Source organism: Poecilia latipinna, unplaced genomic scaffold (genome assembly GCF_001443285.1).
Source record: "Poecilia latipinna isolate Pla-1442-1.1 unplaced genomic scaffold, P_latipinna-1.0 Scaffold1223, whole genome shotgun sequence".
NCBI lineage: Eukaryota > Metazoa > Chordata > Actinopteri > Cyprinodontiformes > Poeciliidae > Poecilia > Poecilia latipinna.
In genome coordinates this window covers 128646-151136 of record NW_015113839.1, presented here as the reverse complement: position 1 = coordinate 151136, position 22491 = coordinate 128646, and the positions used below count along the sequence as shown (strand labels likewise).

Sequence of the window (22491 nt, the reverse complement as noted above, 5' to 3'; positions counted from 1 at the left end):
TCATCCGAGCGGAGTCAGACCCGGAGAGCCCACGCTCTGTTAGAGGCAGCCGGGCTGAGCTGGAAGGTTACCTTAGCAGCAGGAACAGGCTGGGTGACGGGAAGGTGTGGAGTACACATGCCTCTGATGAGACTGTGGGGTGGGGATGATGTGTTCACTGAATTGACGAGTGCAGAGGCACAACATGCAAATTAGTTAGTGGAGGTTCACCTCTGCTTTCATAGGAAAGCATCTCAGCGTTAACTGCAAAACTATATCTATTCTCCAGATTTCAATAATTACATGAAAATATAGAGCAAACAGGAAACAGTAATCACCCTAACTTGTTTTAGTTATGAGGTAAATGGAGAAGACAAAAACCCGTGAAGTCTAACCACTTAAAGGGAATGCTCAGACTAGTTTCAGTAAAAATGCTGATAATATAGAATGGATTCTTTCACTCTCTCTCTTGCTCTTTAGCTACGCTTCCATTACAAATGTGCGCAAAACCTTTTTCAACATTGCGCTAATGTTGAAAGAACACAATTTGGCAAATGTGGTGTTTATATTGAGTAAGGTTTTTTTTTTTATGCCTTACTTCGTCGTCTTAGTTTGCATCTGCTGTAACATCAGATTGTTCTTGTGACGTGAAATAAACCAATTTTGATCCAAATGGATAAACCCCCACCTCACCTTTGCAAAAAAATTTTTTTTTTCGAAAAGCAAGACTCTTCAAAGAGGAGAAAATGACAGAATAAGACCATAAAAGATATATTCATGTACATTAGCATTTTTACAAAATATTTTAAATATTTTATCATAACAGCCTCGTTGTTCTAAATAAGAAATTAGAATAGAGCAGAATTATTCCACAGAGGGGAAATTCAGCAAAGTGACAGGCAAGCAAAGCAAGTAGGTTAACGCAAAGATAGAATATTTAAAAACTGAAGAAATACTAAAATAAGGAAAGAATTTTCAACATGACTACTATGCAGATATTAAAGAAAAGACTGGAGACTTTTTTTCCCAACAGTCTGGGTCAGAAAAGTGAAGTGTTTATATCTGGTTGTGCATCAGCATGTTCAAGGTTGGTTTTTTGTGCGTTTTTAAGGGAGTTGAACTAAAACACAAAGCATCTCTAAAAAAAAAAACAGTAAAAACTTTTAATGGAAATAAAATCTGTTCAAAAGTAGAAGGAACAAATGAAGAAACTCAACAGGGAGGAATGAATGGATATGGCAACACCATGTTAGCAATAAGGAACACAGAGAGGTGAACTGAATATGGCAAGACCTATTGAACATAATTAAACCACAGGGATGGTTACCTGTCAGGTGGACGGCTCAGTTGGTTTGCTGTTCTTTATTACTATTTGTATTTTCAGATGATGAACTTCATGAACGTCATTCTTGGGGTTTATTGCATCATTTATTATAAATGTCTTATTTTAAGAATTTGATTACAGTTCCCACAATAATTTCCTATTAATCTTTAAGAAAACCCAATTATCCATATTATTGGGATTGTAATTCTTTTTTTTAAATTATTTATTTATTTGTTTATTGCTGTTTTCTCTAGTGTTTATTCAATGAGAACATCAATTAATTTGATTTGGTAAAACCTTGTATGATTTTTTTCCTACCACTTTACAGTTTAAAGGGGCAGTATTATGTGGTTTTCCAGGCACATTGTGCCATTTTACAACTTAATCAAGTAACTTTAACTTTAGTTGGTATAAAAATGTTGTATATACCAAATATGACTTAAAAGAAATTTGACTTTTAACGCCTTGAAATTGGGCCTCTGTCTCTTTAAAAATCTCCTGCTCTTTCTGAAACTCCTCCTTCAGGAAGTCATCACAACATGGCTCCTCTTTTAACTTTTCACCAACGTTTTTACCAGTGTAGCTCTGAGATGTAGATCGTTTAATGAGTTCAGCTGACGTTCGGTTCCATCAGGTGTTTGCTAATTGCTGCTGGCTAGTCTGAAGGAGTCGAGTGTGGAAGTTCACTGAGAGGCGTAAGCTTGGAAATTTGGAAGCCACAGCTCTGAGGAGGAGCTTTGTCCTTGAAGGCGGGGCTAGGTCCACCCAGGCATTTTGCACAGCTGAATGGTTGCCACGGGTGATTAAAAGGTTTCTCAAACATGCATGAAAGAATCAAGGCAACACTCCATGTATGTATTTGATGAGGGAATAACATTACAGATTGATTTTACATAACACTGCCTCTTTAAGCACAACATTCTGTTTTTTTTGTCTTGTAACATCCTGACAGAATACATTGAATTTTGTGGTTGTAATGAGACAAAACATGGAATGGTGAGCATGAACGTTTCTGTGGGGCAGTGAATAATTCACATCACAATGCAACCAAATTCTGTAAAGCAAAGACTCCTGAGATTGCTGAATAGCATTGGCTTATTGGCTAAAAGCCTGTTGTTTATTCAGCCATTTGCGGCGCCAAAATCGACTGTCATCACAAGAGATTTTTTTTTTCCCCCATCTTCCTCTGATTGACAAGTGCAAGCTGTGTAGCTTTTGAATAATTAAATGTTTTCATGTATAGGCTTTTTGAAGCGCTATTAAGCCACAGAGGTTGTTCGATTTAAATTTGAAATTAGTTTTTTTTTTTTTTTGGTTGTTTTTTTCTAGTTCTAAGACATGAACATCAATAAGCAAAAGCATATGATCTCACAGAAATGTTAGGGTTTTTTTATTATTATTTTTATAAATGTTATCTTTTGGATGCTTACAAACAAACACTGAATCTGGCTCTGCTTTATGTCCGTACGGAGATGAGACTTACATTTCCCACTAAAAGAAAGAGCTTTTATCTTTAAAATGTGAAAATGCAGCTGACTTTATCGAGCTAAAATTGAGATAGCGGAATTGCCTCTTCATCTCCTTTGTGGCCCCGAAACACGCGGCGTAGCAGAGATAAGGGAGACAAATGAGAGCAAAACAATAAACACAACTGGCCTGCTAAACGCTCGCCTCGGGAACACAAACAATTAAGCGTGAATGGAAAGTGCAACACAAGGATAAAGAGATGGAATGGGAAATAAATCAATGCATGAAGATCACAGTAGTACTAAACGGGACTCAGTCGATGCAGGACGGTGGACTGCAGACACACGCACAAAAAAACTATTTGACCTGCTTTGAAATGTCGAGAACGTGACAAGTGTCTGTACGAGAACAAGTTTGTGTGAATATGCAGGAGGTTTTGATTGTTTCAGCCTTTTTGTTTTATGTAAAATCAGTGGTGGTTGATGAGCTAATCTAAACACCTGCTCTACTAAAGATCTGTCAGAGTTGGTGTGTGGGTCGCCTTTTCTTTTTAGCTGAGCTGAATCGAAACACACCTAATTCTGCAGCACATCTACATGTTAAGGTTGTCAAAGTCAAGCTAGCATAACTCACCATCTTCTCTCTTCCTTGCTTTTTTCTTTTTGTTAAAACTTTTCCTGACTTTATCTAGTTGTTGTAGTGTCGACAAATTATAGCTGCATCCCCTTTTCTGTTATATATATATATATATATATATATATATAAAACCACATTTACATTTAAGAGTTAGCATTTTATTTCTACAACTTGACAGCTAAAACCAATGCTAGTCATTGTCGGCGAGCAGTCTTTGGCAGATCCAGTGACGTCTCCATGGAGCGCTTTGTACAATGCAAATACTTAAGCGCACTACACAACAGCTATGTCAGAACTGGTCTCTAAAACATATTCACTTTTTTTTCCAAAGACTATAACAGTTAATATAACGTTGAACCGCCACATTATTGCTGTTCTTCTTTATGTTCCCTTGTCACACCAGAGCGTCTTATCTTAGAAAAGTAAGGCTGTCTTGCATGTCTCATCATCTCATTATTCATATTTACGCAGCTGAATTGAGCATCAGTCAGGCTTAAATTCTACAAGATGGTGTATGCTTTGGCAGAAACCTTCACTAAGATGGATCTTAAGCCGTGAAAGTTTAAATTCTCATCTCAGCCAGCGCTGAATCTATGCAAACACGAGGTTTTCCCCTCGTTTGTGAGAGCATTATTACCGTAATGAGACGTTCCTGTGAGGCGACAAATGGCCAGAATGTTGGTTTTTTTTGTTTTGTTTTTTTCCAGTGCCACCTACACGTCAAAAACATGTCAGAGAGCAGATAACCCTCGCTCGGTGCCAGCAAGCAACACTCTGCAGCTTTAAAAGCTCGAGTCCAATTATTCCTCCTCCTCTTTATTGTTATTAATGTGTCCCTAAAAATTCAATTTAGGTTTTTCTTTTTTATGGGCACTCAATCAACTCTGCAATCAGGCCTGTTTCTTTGCCCAGTGGACCTCATTGTAAATCAAAGAAAAACATAGGTCAACGGATTGATTGCTGTTTGGGCTGCAACAACACATTTAAAAAAAAAAAAAAAAAAACAGTGTAAACACTGCAGAGCCAGAAGGTGGATTTAGATGCTTTCCACGTGTGGTGTAGAGTTAAACATAGCTCTGTGTAAATGCTAACCCAAGGACCCATGTAGGTTGCAGAGAGGCGTGTTGCCCTAATGCTAACGGAGAACACCGTCAGGCAGTTGGCTTGTTTACATTTCATCAGTGAATAATTCAGCATGTCTACAATGCAAATGGCTTAGTTAAACAAAAAGGGGACGATAACTGGGGGTTTTTCCATCAGCATTCTTAAACGACTCAAAGCGGCTGGCTTTCTGCAGACACTTTAAGGACGAGTTTATAGGATGGTGTGATCGACGTTTGCCTCGTTTGTTGACCCTGAGGTCCCCGCTCAAAATAAGAATGAGGCACATTACCACCATGAGGCACGGCAAGATTTTTAAAATGTAAAAAGCTTTCAAATTTACCATGATATCTCTGGTACTTGAATCGAATTAGTTTTCTTCGGCTGTATGGAGCAGAGAATACTGTAACTTGCTCACTGGTCCACTGCAAAAACACACAAGTTGTTTTTTGTTTAGTTTTTTTTTTTTTGTCTAGTTTCTAGTACGTTTGCTGAAAAGTGAGGAATTATGCTAATAAGTCCTTGTAAAAAATATGTTTTTTACATATTTGTTGAAACTGTCATTATGTTGTGACAGTTTGGTATGATACAGATAATCTATTAAAAAAAAAATCAAGCTCCTTCTCCTAGTGCTAACTGGAGGCAACCAATCAGAAGCAGGAGGAGGGTCTTAGGGCTGTCAATCATAATCTTGTGTGGCGCTGTTCATTGCCTCCATGCCCTCTGCTACACTGCAGCTAGCATTGCCTGTGGTGATTGCTAAGGCTAGTTAGCATGTCCACCAATGACTGCAGATGAACAGTTGGTTCTCAACCATTAGCAACATCCACAGCGAGTACATGAGATTGATTGACAGCGCTAAGACCCACCCTCTGAGTCTGATTGGTTGTTTTTGGTCAGAAGGGGGACATTTTGTTTGATAGGATGACTAACAGACAGTTGATGTTTACCAGTAGAATGAATTTTAAGGTTTGATGGTAGTATAAGATTAGACATGTAAAAGGTCTGCTTAAGTCTCATCTTTACTAAATATCTCTATGTAAAAGTTCTATTTTGACACAAGAACATCATAAATACTGTACAAGATGTGATGCGGAGTGTTTTATGTAATTATTGACCAGCTGAAAGTGCTCAGGCTTCTCCGATTGTTACCCAGACAGGATTGTAAAGACCAGCTGCGGTAACAACGGCAGACTGAGGATGTGGAGCCCACAGAGAGCTGAAATGCCGCTGACCTTTAAAGTGCTACCTATTACATGCTGTGCGATCCAGCTGCACCTTCAATTGTTCGGTCATGTCATACAATGCAGAGATTCTTGACACCGGACATTTAAAGCGGAAATGAATGTTAATCAGGCCAACAGTATCCGAGAGGTTGCCGGATAACAAACAGCCGTGACATTAAAGCTGTTGTCGCTTACTGGTCGCCATGACACCACGCCATTGTTGTTCCTCACTTCAAAAACAACCCAGTTCAATCCTGACTGCAGACAGAATGTCTGCTCCCATCAATATGTTCTAGACATTTTTCAGCACTATAAGGATGAGTCAGTTTTACCTCTGGGATCGCGATGCACGTCCTGTCAAGTCAGGAGTCCTGAAGCAGACCACCAACAAAATTTAGCACCTTTAAAATATAATGTTGTTTTGACAAATATACCATGCAAATTTTTCTATAATTTCTAAGTCTTAAAGTTGCAGTATTATGTGTTTCCAAGGCACATTGTGCCATTTTATAGCACAATCAAGTAACTGCTAACTTCAGTTATCAAAATGCTGTATATGTCAAGTACAACTTAAAAGAAATTTGACTTTGTAAGTTAACACTTTAAAATTGGGCCTCTGTCTCTTTAAGAAGCTCCTGCTTGTTCTAAAACTCCGCCTTCAGGAAGTCGTCACAATCTCGCTCCTCTATTAACCCTTCAACCACGTTTCAGTTTCTGAAAGAGCAGAAGTTCTTAAAGAGACAGAGGCCCAATTTCAAGGCATTAACTTATGAATTTAAATTTCTTTTAAGTCATATTTAATATATACATAGCATTTTTATAACTGAAGGTAACACAGTTACTTGATTTTGCTATAACGTGGAACTCTATGCCTGGAAAATGCAAAATACTTCCTCTTTAAAGTAATCCAGAAACTATAATTCGTGGCACTTGATCAACTAAATTGCCGAATCCTGACATTTGAATTCAAGTCAATTTTACAAAACACTGCCCCTTTAAGATCTTGGGTAGTTTTTTTTTTTTTTTTTTTTTTTTCTTCTTAATCCATGTCCCAAAATTACTAGTGAAGTCCACCAAAATAATGAAAAAATTGGGGGTGAGGTATGTAAAGTTTACATACCTCTGTGACCTACTTAGTTTGTTTTGTACACAAACCCTTTTTCTAACATCTTTAGCCACTGTAGTGAACACTATTAAAACAGGAAGTCTTAAGAGTGGTAAGCATAGCAGCGACTTGCTCTGACAAGGTTTTTGTTTTTTTTACTGAAACTCCAACGTAGAGAACAAGGATCAGATCAATTCTTTCCTTTCTGCAAGCAGGCTAGCCTGAAAAAGAACCGTGTCAGCGTCTTTCTGCTGCTGATTTATCCCGCCTGCCTCTTCAGAGCTTCCAGACGGCTGTTTTTCAACAACACCGGGACCGTCTGCACAGGTGCTGACCATTAGTGGAGATGGTTCGCCATGTTCAAATACACGTCTGTGATGAATGGTGACCAACATGGCACAGTCTGTCGGCAGGGAAGCACTGCTGAGCATCAGTGAACTGAAGCTTTGAACTTTTTCACAGGCAGATCAACGAAAAGCGGAAAACAGGTTTGCAGAATGGCTATAAATAAAAATCTGAATGTAAATAAGTACATTTAAGAGCCTTTGAAAATAAAATAAAAAAAAAATCAAAATAAAATTAACAGAGTAGTAATATGTGGTGGAAAAAATATAAAATCCACAAAAATTTTAAATGATGCAGTCATAAAAAAACATTAAGAGAAAAAAAATTACTCAAACTTGAGCCTGAATAGATGAGCCTTCAGTTCTACTTGAACAAGTTCGGTAGACAGAAAGTGTGGGATCAACTTTTGCTGCAGTTACTGTCATCGTTTGCTGATTTTCTCCAGTAATTGCAACTTTCCGCAAATCTGACCAATCACGTGAACATTTTCTGCATTTCCCTCTTTTCTGACCAATCACTGCAGCGACTTCGAGATTGGTCAAAATTACCACTTTTAACCTGTCTGTCACGAGAGGACCCAAACTCCAGTCCTCAAGGGCCGCTGTCCTGCAACTTTTAGATGTGCCTCTGCTGCACCACACCTGAAAATAATAATTAGGTCACTAGCAAGGCTCAGGAGAACCGATCTACACAGGGAGGAGGTAATTAAGCCATTTCATTCCACTGTTTTTTACCTGTGGCACATCTAAACACTGCAGGACAGCGGCCCTTGAGGACTGGAGTTTGACACCCCTGTCATTGTGAATGACAACCTGAGAACAACAGGTTAAGTTCGTCCCTTTTTAATTCAACTTCTTGTTTCACCGCATCTGTTGAAAGCCAAACCGAATGAAAACACGCATGATGCTAAATGGTGACATTTAGCCTTCTTATTTTTTTTTTTATTTAATTTAATTAACATAACCATTTTGAGATGTGATGTAGAACTTGTATATCAGATATGCACAAATCTCACATTTGTCTAAAATGGCAAAATGTTTTGGATTTTTGGCTCTGGCTAAAAAACTTTGCAGTTTTTGTCCAAATTAGCCTTGTAAGCTGAGTAAAGCTGCTGGATGCAGCATTTAAGTTAATCATTTGGATTAATTAAATGATGACAACCAACCCATGTCAGTATAACATATTAAACTTGGTAACAAGAATATTAACATTGCTGTTACCCATTTTACATGAATTAACCCAGTTCTTTCAGTTTTACTTCCGTTGACATTTTGAAAAGAAATTGGCTTAATGGAAACATGGCAATGTTGAAAAAACTCATTTGTCAATAAAACGTTTTGGCGCTAGGATGAGATGGTCTTCTGTCTGGGTCAAAACTGGTTTATTTCACAAAACTAAAATGGAAACACTTTTTTTTGCATCACAAGAGTCGCATGTTGGCCCTGTAGGAAACCATGAAGAAGACGATGACGGGAAGTAGTCATTGACAAACATGGCTGCATGTTCTTCAATGACTTGTCGCGTGAACAAACTTATCTAGGTGTGGTTTTAACTACGCATCTTATTTAATGGAAATGCCTCAGTTGCGAAATTGCGCTTATTCGACATCCGTGGAATATTAAAGTTCTGCACACATTTGAAACAGAAACTCAGCTACTGTTGCTTTCCGCTTAACTCAAAAGAAATCTTTTCCTGTCACAACGGAGCAAAGAGTCAGAATTGAAGCTTGAAAAACTTTTTGGAAAAAGTTCCACTAAAACCAGTCATTTTAGGCTGCAACGGTCACAGGATGATGCGCTTCGTTAGTTTTCCTCAACACAGAGCTTTTTGTATCTATCTGAAAAGTTTAATCTGCACCTTTTTTTTTCTTTCTTTCTTTTCCCATGTGAAGTGTGAAAAACTTGTGGCCGATATTTCAATTGCTACCTTTCAGCCAAAGCTTTCCTCTTGCGCCCCTGAAAAATGGCCACATCTCACAGTCGGTGAGCAAAAGCTATTAGTGTTTTTTTTTATTTATTTATTTTTATTCTTTTTCTCCGCTCTCGTTGTTTGCTACACCACAGCAGTCCCGTTCCGTCTCTTTACATTTTCAGCTTTATCCCGCCTACTGAGCTGTCGCGCTGCACAATAGATTAATCATTTCATTAAAATTCAATTTAGTGTTTAGTCATGAGCGTGACCCGTGTCTCACGGGAATATTCATTAACAGTAACTGACAACAAACTCAGCAGTCATGACAAGGAGACATAATGTGTGACTCCAAACGAGACGGAGGCGTCATCTGAGAGGGTGACGGCTGAACGAATGAGCGGCTAATACTTTAGCCAGGCAGGTGGGCTGCAGTTTAAAGACGCTCATTAGCCGTTTGGGCCGCAAATACAATCCAGAAATGATTCAACAAAGAAAGATTAATAAACCAAGTTTGTGCCTGAGAGTTGTCTTAGTGATTTGTGCGTTGTTGTTTTTTTATCTAAAATGAACACAGGAATTTTTTTGTTTAATGCCGATATGTTGGTCATCAGATGATTTGAGCCAGTGTAGATAGGAAAAATAATACATTTCTGCAGAAAAAGAAAATCCCAGGAATTTTGAGATTAATCTCAGAAGTTTTCTACAAAATTATTGGAATTTTCTGTGCTTGTAAAGTGGAAATTTTTCTAGAAAAAAACAAAAAACAACTCAAATATTTGGAGAGAACATGAAAATTTCCAACCTTGAACATTTTGACTTTTAGAAAGTTTTAACATTTGAGGGGGGTTTTTCTGGAAAATCTCTGAGATTAGTTTCTAAATTTCTGAGTTTTTTCTAGCAAGTTTTTGACTTTTTAAACTCAGAAATTTCCATGGTCTTTTTTTTTTTTTTAGAAAATTTTTGGGGTTAATTTCAAAATGTTGGTGTGTTTTATAAACATTTCCCACTCTTTTCTATCTGCAAAGTCCCTACTACACTGTAGGGACTTTGCACACAATCGGTGAGAGTTGCCCTGTTGAAGCCACATTTAATAGTCATACTGTGGATCTTAAACTCAAACTTCTGTCACCTAAACAAAAATAAAATGGAAATTATAGAGCTCAGACCATTCCATTATATTTATAGAGCCCTTTATGTCATACAATCATTCTGGTAAATTCATTAACAGTTTCTTTAAATTCACTAAATGCAGTACTTCAGTTGTCAAGACGACGTTGCTGTTTCTAATTACGACTTGCTGCGAAGCAAAAGCCTTCCTTCCTAAAAATTTTGAAAGATTGAGCCACATCTTTATATCAACCTATCTAGATTATTTTAAATTCCTTTGTGTTGGCTCAGATCAGTCATCCTGTCACCATTTGCAGCTCGTAGAAAACGCTGCTGCTGCTCTGTTAACAGGAAGTAGTGAACAAGAAACAGTTGAAACCAGAAGTTTACATACAGTAAATCAAAACGCCTACATCATTTTACTGCTGTCTGAAGTTAAATCAGACCAGACTTCTCTTGTTTTAGGTCAGAATGACCAAAATTATTTTTGATTTGTTAAATTTCACAATAACAAGAAAAAGAAAATGTCAGATTCATTGTGTTAGAAACTTTTTTTCTTATGTAATTTTGCACAAAAATCAACATAATGTAGGATGAAAATCAATCCATCCTGAACCTGAAAAAAGTTCAATAAAATGGTGGCACTTTAAATATGACAGCAAATTGTTCCTGGCTGATATTGATCAAATAATGGCCCAAGTCATTTTTGGACAAGTTTGGTTTTTTTTTTCTGCTTAAATCATCTCTTGGCATTAGAAAGTGGCCAATTTTTTTATTCTTTTTTTCCCCCCAAAATCACTTTTGACAAAAAAAAGGTTTAGGAAGGTGACAATATAATAAGTTATTTTTTTTTTTACAAATAAACCATGTAATATTTGTGCCTCTGAACGACTTTATTTGTGGGACATAAAAATGTCTCTGCATTGTACAGGTTGCAAACACATGCCCATTTCTCCAAACCCATGTCTGTGCTGAAGGGGAATAAAACCCCCACCAGTCCTGGTTTTGTTCTTTCAACCCTCTGAACTTTATGATTCCATAAATCTACTGAACAAACTGCTACATCAAGGCTTTCACAGCAGCTAAAGCCAGAGTAGCACAAAGAGAATCCTTCCAAATCAAATATCTCTATTTCAAAGGCACGTATGTTCCCTGAATATTTTTGGCGTTTTGTGGGTTAAGAACCTCTGTTTCCAGCGCATAAGCAATCCAATTTATTAGCTCCGAAGGGCCAGAACATCCATTTATTTTGTTTCAAGTCCATCTGCTGTGAATATTTTTCTCAAGCCGGGGCAAAGAAGCAGAGGGCCGAGGTGATGTAGTTGAATATTGATTGAACCAATTTACAATATCTACCTCCTTAGAGCAGTTGAAACACACAAACACACACACACGATTAAGTGAATAAGCATTCCACAGAGTCCACTTATCAACACAGGTCCACTCCTCTTAGTGCCCTCAGAGACTGGAGTTATTCTTGCATTGACCCCTCTGGCAGGAAGCAGAAGGATGAGCGCGTTCTTCGACGGAGCTCTAAAAGCGGGAAGTAATTTTCATCTGTCAGCTTCAAATGAATAACATTTCAGTGGCTCTGAGAAGACAATAATAGAAAGATTTAACAAAGGCTTGACACTGACTCACAGTGAAGGTTTTTGAAAGAAAAATAAAAAAAAATTTTCCTTTTTCTTTTATGAACAGCAGAGATTTTACACAACCAAAAGTCCTTATTTTTCAACGTGTTCTGTCAGCAGAGGTGACGCATCTTAAATTCTCTGAAAAAGCTCAGCGCATGCGTCAAACTCGAGGCCCCCGGGGCCAAATCTGGCCTGCCGTAGCTTTTTATGTGGCCCTTTAAACTCCTAATTACATCAATAAGTCCTTCCGGTTTTTCACAAATCTGCAAAATTCACACAAAATCAACAATTCTCCACATTTTTTCTATGATTTTACTGCAATTCTTTTCAACATTGGTCAGAAACATTGAGTTTAAGTGACGGCTGCCTCGGTTATAATTGATACAGTGAGTTTTAAAAAGCCACATCTAACATCATACATTAGTGCAAATATCGTAAAACTTCCTTACAGACATTTCTAAATAGGCACCACGAAAATTGCATATCAGATTGTTAAAAAAAAAAAAAAATTAAAACAATCACAAACCCTGGAGGAACAGCTATTTATTGATATATTTATATATTTATATATTTTAACAATTTAATTGGTTTTATCAATATATTCTGGCACATATTGATTTTCATTTTGTTACCTTGTGAAGGTTTGCTGTAATAACTCTCCACTTATGGCTTTATGCCTCTTTTGACAGCACCAAGTCTGATGCGCAGATGCAACCATATCCTTTGAACGCAAGAACGGTTCGAGGAATGTGACATATTGAACTTGTCATCAACAATAAATAGCCTTGGCCAGTGATGCCTCTCGCCAGCGGTTGTTCTGACAGGCCCAGGCTGAAAATGTCAGGTTGTTATATAGCCGTCATCTCGGACTCCGTAATGAGGGAGATGATACCGCTCAGGCCAGAGCTCCCAAATAGGTACCACTAGTCACACAGGGGGGTCAGACTCGTGTTTCAGGCTTTGTGTGTCACTTCCTACTTGTGACCGAAGCCAGCTGCCATTGTCAAACTGTATTCCCGCCAATTACTGTCCCAGTTTGAGAGAAAATTGTTGGACAATAATGGGAATGCTTCGGCTGCTCTGCCAAGAGGTAATTGCCTGGCTCCATACGGACGCTGGATTGTACCGAGCCGCTTTTTGGGGTGGTGGAACAAGGTGATGGAGGACAATTTAAGCATTTTTCTCTCTTCTGTCTTTCTGTATGTTTTTTTTTGTTTTTTTTAATCTAAAATCTGTGGCTCAGCTTATGTTAAAAGTATCATACCAGTTTAACTTTTCTGCATTTTGCTATGTGACAACCACAAGATTGTAGGAGATTTTATGTGCTGGAACTACAAAAAGTGGTGTTGAATTGTGAAGTGGAAGGAGAATAATGCATCATGTACTGTATATGGTTACATACTTTTGTTAAAAAGAGAAATGTTGTCTGCTTACATATCCAGCCATCTTTACCTCAATCCACTTCTGACACAGTCCAACTACCAAAAAATGACCGTCCGTCTTAACGGCTACTCAGCAAATTTGGCAGAATTAAATCAACACTGTGCTGAGTAAGTTTAACACTCAAAAGGGTTAAAACGAAACTAATCTCTTGTTGAAATACCTGAGTTAAATTAATGAATACCAATTCAGAAAAGGAAAAACTAGACTTGGCATATTTGCTGCGTTTCCTTTGACCATATAATTGCACAACTTGACATTTAGAAAATAAATTTGTTAATGGAAACGCATCAGTTTAAAAAAAAATAAAACATCTCCCGATTTCTGACTGTGTATTAATGGGTTTATTTGGCAAAATTGCAATGGAGACACATTTTTGGCTTCACATGAGTCACATGATGAGCAACCGGATGTTGCCGCTGGCGCAAACCACAAAGAAGACAATGACAGGAAGTGGTTGGAGGATGATGGCATGGGATTTTTTTTTATTGACTTATTGCATGAACAAACTTATTCACGTGAGATTTTTAATGACATTTCTTATTTAAGTCACCGCAATTGCCAAATTTAGTTTTTTCGACATCAGTGGAATATTGACAAAGTCTGACAAACATTTGCAATAGAAACATGTTGCTAATGTTGATTTAACTCTAGTTGTGCACTCTACAAAGCTAGTCTTTAATCAAATTTCCAACACTGAGCTCTTTGGTAGGTCATGTAGAGGAAGTTGCTGTGAACAGATGAGGCCAAAATGGAACTTTTCTGAATAGAAAGTACTCCAACTAAATGTCGTGTAACTCCAAGAAGAAAACCTATTGAAGGATTCTCGTATGTTGGGTGTAAAAGCTGCAGGATAGATTTAGATAAAGGTCCAAATTAGATAACGTTATATGTTTGAGTTCTCAAGAACTAAATCCCAACTGTGTCTCTAAAAATGCTCTGACCAATTTGCCAGCAGCTGCGTTTCCTTTGACGATAAAACTGCGTAAATTGGAATAATGAAAATAAATTTGCTTAATGGAAGTGCACCAATTTCGAAAAACCAAGTTTTTCCAATCAAAAGTTTTTGCGTCAGGATGAGCCGTATCAAAATGTGTGTCTTTTGCAAAACTGCAATAAAAACGCTTCTTTCGCATCACGCCAGTTTGCAGCTGCAGTGAAAGGTCGTTCTGCAAGGCGTTGGAAAAAAAAAGAGATGGAATGCAAACACACAACTCTATTTACAGATTTTATGGGTAAAAAATTGCAAAAATCTACTATGTTGTGTTGGCCTCGCACATCAAACTGCATGCAAGATTAAAGAGTTGGGCTATAATGTAAGAAAATGTTAAAAAATAAAAATAAAAATAAAAAAAGCCCAAGGGGAACATAAACTTTCGCTGTGTTTCATATCTCCCTAAGTAATTTAAGCAAGTTAGAGGGAATCTTAAGTAAGACGCAAACTCTTTTTCTGAGGCCTGTTTGTTTATTTCTCATCTTTGAGAGTTAAAGACTCGCTGAATTGTCCAGGGGCTCAGGAAGATGACAAACTCAATCCACAAATGGGAGAAGAAAAGGAGGGAGATGTGAGAGAAACGGCTCTTAAATTAAGGATGTTTTTGTCTGTCTCTCCAGGATGAACCAGGCACCTACCAGTGGATTCGAGGAGGATGTCGGAACACGCACCACTCATCATGTCATGTACCCAGAGAGCGCCATAGACTTGGACAACACCACCAGCCTGGTTCTGATCCCGTTCAAGACTCTGGACCTGCAGTGGCTCATCAGTGCTCTGACCACTGGCACTATCACACAGTAAGAGCTGTGAGAGAAGCTAAAGCTCCACTAAGCTATGAGTCGGTTTTTAAATATGAGCAGAAGATAAAATGTGATGTAAAAGTCAAACCCATGCTCTAAAATGGTGCAAAAGAAAAAAAAAAGTAATTAAGCATAGAGTAAATTGTGACGATAACTAAAACAAAACAAACACGTTATTTGAATAACAGTATTCCTGCTAAATTACATATTACATAACTTTATTGTGATTAATGTGTTATGTTAATTTTGATGTCAATTCATTGAATACAAGCAGAAGGAGATGTAATGTCATTGTCTTTAAAATCAGTTATGGATACCTTCAAATTTGTAGTTTAAATTCTCATTTTAGTACTTAGATGAAAGTCAAATTTATAGCAAGAGAGCAAGCAGGTCATTTAAGAGATAAAGATGTAGTATACAGCGATTAAACAAAAACAATTTGAATAAACAGCCATAATACATTTAAATACTATTAATTAGCCAACATTAGCTAGCTGGGTAAACCCATGTGCACTAACAGCAGAGTAAAAATTGTCTGTTTAAAATGAAAATATAGAGTAATTAACATAAAAGTTTAGTTGTAGTTTGAAAGTAGATGCAGCTGAACGAAGTACTGCAAAATATTATACAAAAACTAACAACCTAATGCAGGTTGGTGTCTTTAATAATGAAGTCATTCTAATATTATTTCAACCTCATTCTTTTAATTTTATGGATGTTTTGTAATAGTACACAAAAAGCCAATGTTCACAGTTAGCTAGGCTAACAGTACAGATCCTGCTAACTGCTGTTTTAAGCTTTTGCTATAATGAATATTTTGCAGGTAATTAAGTAAAACAAAAATGTTTGTTTTTCTCTCTTGGTGTGAGAGGAGACAAAAAACAACTAGTTTTCATTACCCATTTTCTCACTGCCACGCTGCAGAGGCATTATCATGCATGCTGCATGTATCACACTCCCAGAATCATTTCCACTCCTCCAACACCAGATTGTCATCCAGTCACACTCTCCTGCTTTTTCTATCTGTCTCTTTGCCACAACAAGGATAATCACTTTGATTTTTTTATTTATTTTTTTTTCTTCTTTTCCAGCACATTTCACCTTTAGCCGCTTCTCTCTCACTTACCCATAATCATTAGCTTAACTACTGGACACGCAGGAATAAAACAGAGCCACTGCCAAGCAGAGCCGCGACTAATAAATCAATCATGCTGCGATGTTAGATGGTGGGAGTTTCCAAGCAAATGTGGCTCATAAATGCAGCGATGTCCCACTGCCAAAGTAATCCGTCTGCATCATTAAATTTGAACTCCACCGGCGGAGATGTCAGCTACAGCCCGGCGGCCTTCGGATCGCTGTGAGTTTTGCCGCGTTTTCAGTGAATCTGGGCTCCGAGTGTCGAAGGACGCAGGACTATTTGTCCACATTTGCATACCGAGAAGACATTTTTCATGCTAACTAAACATGGGCTCGGCAGCAGGTGCTGCACACACCTTTCTATTTAAATATATATCTAGTGTCTACACTTGCAGCTTCACACCAGATGCTTTCGTGTTAAAAAAAAAAAAAAAAAAAAAAACAGAAAGACGAAAGAATGAGCTTTACTTTAGTATCTGCCTCGGTATCTGGATTTAATTAGCTCCGTTAGCGCAGGCTTAATGAAGAAAGACACTGGACTTTCATTTTATTCACCATCTGTTACTTTTGAATGAAACCATTTAGATGTGTTATTATTCTGGAGCTCTTGCTTAAAAAGAGGAATATGACTTTGTGTGTCATGTCTCTTGCAGCACATATTTACCAGTTAGGGCCAGGATAAAGGCGAATAAAGATAAGGTGGGCTTAAATATTCTTATGAAACGTGTTTTCTTGATTAAAAATGCAATATAACTGAGTCTTTGTTTATGTTTTTTTTTGGGGGGGTTTATTTCAGGTGTTAATTTATAATCCAACTTTTTTCAAATACGTCCACGAGTCGTGGCTGGAAGGTCATGGACGATATCCTTCGACTGGCTTCCTCAGCTTGCTTCTTGCTCTCCACATATGTGACGAGGTAAGCTACACTTCTGCAGTCCAGCAGCAGCGTCATCTTTCTGCACAGTGCTGTTCTCGCATAATTTGTTTTTGTGCAACAAAGGCAGCTAAAATAATACAGCTCTGGACTGAGCTACACTGCTTTCCAAAAATATTTGTACCGCTTGGACCTCAGTAATGGCACAGATGTCACGTTTGCTCTTTAATTTTTGCAAGCACACTAGTTGCACAGGCGTTGGGACAAACAGTATGGCAACATTTGAAATGCCTGTAACTTTGGAAGACGATGACGTTCCAGCAGCTTTATTTCCACATACTTTGTCAAAGAAACACAGTGTGGAACAACTTAAAAGTTTGTTGAGATTGTAAAGGACTTAAAGTGAGCGGAAAGAAGGCAGCCTAGGTTGCTAGCAAAAGTAATCTAGTGCTAGCAACCACTAGATAACTCTGACCAGGAACTTGAGCAATACCCAAGTTCCTGTTCAGGAATAGAGGTGGGTAAAAATATTGATTTATCAATGCATTGCAATTAATTGTTTTCTATTCTTTAATATACCCTGGTAAAAACCAGCCCCTTGTTCTATGCTTTACGTCATACTGGAGTCTTAACTATTGAGAAATGATTACTTCTTGGAGGAGTGGACTCTGTTGATTATGGACATTTTACCCAATCGCTACCACTTAGCCGTGACGTATGTAGTGCGCCAGTTTAACGCTAAGAAACTTACCAGAAATTGCCTCCACTCAATATTTGGAAGTGTGGCCAACACGGACTTGTTGACTTTGTTCACTTCCTCTGCTGCCATTGCTTCAATTCTAAAGCAGCGCAGAAAATCAAGGTCGTCGTTCACAACTTCTTCTTCTGTTCACTTATTGGCGTGGCTGGAATTCTTTGGGAGAAATCCAGGTCAATGAGAGAAAGGCCAGATGGAGCTGGAAAGGGAGATGAGAATCGAGTTGAATTGCATAGGAAGGCAATGACCAGAATACTTTAATTGTGACATGTTAACAAAATTGATGGAAATAAAAATCTACCCAAACCTGATTCAAACTTTTTGATCGTGGAGAGGCTAACAATGGCGTTGACATTGTGACGTTGAACATAAGAGGAGTCAGAAAACTGCACCTTTACTGTAATAAATATCTTTCCTGCAATTTTCAAGTCATAGTATCATAGTTCCATGTTTTCTTACAATAGCTGAGGGTTACTATTGATGATTTTACATTTTATTGGGATTGGTTTTTCTGTTTCAGGTCAGCGTGTTCGGCTTTGGCGCCGACCGGTACGGAAACTGGCACCACTATTGGGAGACGAACCATTTGGCAGGAGCTTTCAGACACACCGGAGTCCATGACGGAGATTATGAATATAATGTCACCTTGCTGCTGGCGGACAAGCACAAAATCCGAATGTTCACTGGCAGATGATGGCAAGCATGGGATGACCACCCATGCTTGAAAAAGAAAAATACAAATAAAATACTAATTTCATCATGTCTCCAAACATGTCTGCTTGACCTCTTTTATGCAGGCCTGTTATTTCTTATTAGCTGAAGCTGCTGTCACGGTAATTAGAAACTAATAAAGCTTTCTGTCAAACAGACGTTTCATTGACCAGACAAAAAGCAACACTGCCGCTTTCCAGAAGCTACAATCCACCTCTGAGCAGCCAGGAGGAAAATAAAGATGCATGCCATATTAAAATGCCAATGTCACAACACTAAACGTTTCCCTCTGTTTTCTTTTCTTTTTTTTTCTCTCTCTCCTAACCAACTTTATTTTTTTTTCTTTCTGTATGACTTTCTGTGGACATCTTAAGCTTGTGCGTTAATGAAATTGAAAAGAACAAAGGCATTCTGTCAGCAGCAGAAAGACAAAATGCTACATTATACTCCTGATGTATGCGTACGGAGACCTGAATTGTTAAAAAGGCCCATTTTTTTGAAGCTGCTAAGCCCTGCGTTTATGACCAAAAAAAACTAGTGTCAGAACCCTATTGACTAAGGTGTAAATCTTATTCATAAATCGACACAATGCGGGAGTTGAGGCGTCTTGGTTTAATGGCCGTCATGACAAAGTCTCGGTTGTTTTTATTGCGCCGATCAATTCTCGCATTACTCATTTCCATCACGTCGCTCCTTGCTTGTGTCCTTGCAGATGTTTGACGATCGAAGATCATTCTGAAACTTATCCCCCAAGGAATGCTTTTTATTACAATGTGACATTTATAAAATATATATTTATATATAAAACACCCACTGGGCTGCAGCCAGCCTTCAAGAATAACTGATGTTGTTAGCCTTCAAACATATTATCCAAACTGGGAACATTTCAATCAAACAATAAACATATTCATTTTTTATTATTTTTGTTTTTTTTATCTTTTAGTAATTGAAAGTGACTTCAGTCTGTTATTTTTTCCCTAAAAATGTTTTCCAATTTTAAAATACAGTCTAAAAAGAAATGCATTTACATACATAGAAAAGTAATTTGTCCTGTTGGTTGTTTGGCTTAAGCTTATCAGACTGATTAGTCGCTTACTTCCATGAAGATATGTGTTGGACTTCAATATTGACATTTATTTAATTTTAACTGCTCTAAGATCCTGCCTGCGCTTAGCCTTTAGCTCTTCCAGACAAATGTTAGCCTGCTGACATGCTACAAAGAACACCACTCTGTTAAATTGCTTAACTAAGTGAGAATTTAGCCTGTTTATGTTGTGGTGCGTTCCATGACTTTTGAATGTCAGAATTAAGTTTAGAAGATTTATTGAAGTTGAAATTCCAACTAGGAATGACGGTTAACAAATGTTAGCATGCTAGCATGTTGAACAGAGCTAGAGAGCACTTAAAAATACACTAAACTGAGTCAAAATTTTAACCTGCAGCTTGGAAGTTGGAATATCCATGTTGGAAACAATAGCATAGAACAAACTGGAAAATTTAAATTTTGACTTGGAAAGTCAGAGATTTCTCACAAAACCCCGATCTCAAAATCCAACATGGCTGCCACATTTTGAAAAGATGGTTCATGTAATACAGAAAGTAATTTCCCTAGTGTTTTTGGCACTTCTGACAATTTATACATCATTCATTGACATTGTGCATTATTGGTAGGTTAGCTCAGAAGTATTCATACCCCTGGCAGATTTAGGTATAAATCTTAATCTTACTTTCTTCTGATTAGAATTGGCATAGATGCACTGGAATAGCCATGCTCATGTGTGTCCCAACTTGAATCTGACAAAGACTCTGTGGACAGAGTTAATGATTAGGGTGATGGAAAAGAGGTATTCCCAACCTTAAATATAAGCTCCAGCAGACCTGGAGCTTATATTGTCGTAAAACATGCAAAAATAAAAACTGAAATGCAATTATGAGAAGCGTCTGCTGCAAAGACAATAGTCTTCCATGCATTATTGAGAAAGGTGTTAATTTTCAGCAAGACATTTTTTTTAATTCAATCTAATTGAATACTTTTTTAAAAAAGATTTATATACTAATTTCAGTGTTTTATTTCTCCTTTGAAGAAATATCTCTCCTTCCCCATCAGTAATAATCTTATTTGAATGAAAGCAATGTTAAATCTCAGTATACCAGGGGCATGAATAGTTTTGGGCTTACCTGTGTTTGCCAACATGTTTCTTTGATTAAAAATACAAAGCAATATGTTGTTGGTGGCCTGCGTTACTAACACTAGTTTGCTCGGTCACTATAAGCACACAAATGGCAAATCCCACTGATAGTTTAACTTGGAACTGGAGCAAGGTTTACTTGGACATGAAGTCATTCCAACTTCTGAGGTAAATGGAACAAACATTTATATGGAACTAAATTGGGGCCATAAAGTTTGTTCAAAAGAAAAAAAAATCTTGAATCTGAAAAGTACTTTTGAACTTTTTTTTTCAGTTTCAAAGCATTTTTTTCTGCTTCAAATCTTTATTTTCAGTTTAAATTTTTTTGGCCCTAATTTATCTTCATACATTTAGCTTTGGCTTAGATACTCTCCTAAAGTCACCATGTTTAAAAATATTTAATGCACTTTCTGGAACAGCTAAATTACTCACCCAGAAGTTATTTTTCAATATATGCAACTACTTAGAGTTTGGGCCTTACGAATAAGAATCATCATGATTGGCTTTCATATGATATAGCCTGCAAAAAATGCCTTATTGCTAATATATATATATATAGGTTGCAATTTTTATATACATAGTGACAAATTTGGAATGAAAAGTAGATGTAAGTGCCTTCATGGACAGTTTTTGATATTTATTTTACCATCAAATTCAGCTGTATTCTGATATTTACAAATTTGTAATGTCTGTTATTGTCTGTTTTAATTAAAAAAAAATAATCCAAGTAGTATATGCAGTATAACAATCTAAAGTTACAGATAAGATGTTGACATGTTTAGTGTGTCAGTTTTATCAGCATCACTCCATTTCGTGCAGGTTTGAAATTAAAATCTATTTGCTAAGCTACTGTATGTATTTAAATGTTCATTACTCTGTGGTTGAGGGGGGATAAAGCATATCCATTCACACTCCAGTGTTTTGTTTTGTTTTCCCCAGACTTTTCAGGCATTAAGGTTGGGTGCTGCCTCCTGATTGGTTAAAATTTGCTCCATGTGCCTTGAAACCAAACTTTACATTGTGACCTGCTTTACACGTCTTTGCAAATCTGTAGAGTTGTCTCAAGGCTGCTGCTGTTTATTTGTTCTACAGGGAACACTGTCATCTAGTGGATAAGCACTTGTTCTTTTCATTAATAATCCTAATTGATGTGATGGAATACTAACGGTAAACGCTTTATATTTCATTGTCCAACTTTTAAATAATATTTTTGAGTGTTTGAAATTCATCAATGAAGCAACATGTCAACTTTACTGGCCTGAGAAGTTTCGCTGATGTTGACCTGAGTGGGACAGACGAATGATTAAAATTTTAATAATTTAGTTATTCAGCCATCTGTGGATGCCCAGGTGTGTGTGGGAGGAGGAGGAGGTAAATTATTCATATTTGATTGGAAAGAGAAATAATTGCTTATAAATAAAAATCTGTATTTGAGTTTTCAAGGTGAGAACTTTGAATGGGTGTCCTTTTGTTCTGCAGTGTTCTAAAATCAACATATACCCTAATTATTCCTGTGTACATTTCTGAAATGAGTTCATTAACCATAACTGGAGAAATGATCATTGTTAGCATCTCTCTTTTTCATCAGTGTACACTACAGATGATTTTTTTTTTAAATTGTTTGAATTCAAATATATATATTTTATGAAAATGGTAGGGATAGAGGTTGCACCAGAGGGCGGACGGTAGGGGGTGCTATAGCTCCCTCTGGATTAGACATGGCAATCCTCCCATCAGGGGCACGGTATAGG

The 22491-nt window shown here is 37.4% G+C and overlaps 1 protein-coding gene across 2 annotated transcripts in view; it reads left to right on the top strand.

The window, feature by feature from the left end:
- LOC106960745 (CMP-N-acetylneuraminate-beta-galactosamide-alpha-2,3-sialyltransferase 1-like) overlaps positions 1–21279 on the top strand; it is a 49005-nt gene extending 27726 nt beyond the window's left edge. For both annotated transcript variants that reach the window (XM_015054019.1, XM_015054020.1), the window contains exons 4-7: positions 14890–15069; positions 16863–16908; positions 17006–17125; positions 18361–21279. In XM_015054019.1, the coding sequence (XP_014909505.1) occupies positions 14890–15069; positions 16863–16908; positions 17006–17125; positions 18361–18534 (520 nt within the window). In that variant the 3' untranslated portion in view covers positions 18535–21279. The remainder of the gene's footprint in view (positions 1–14889; positions 15070–16862; positions 16909–17005; positions 17126–18360) is intronic.
- The last annotated feature ends 1212 nt before the right edge of the window (positions 21280–22491 follow it).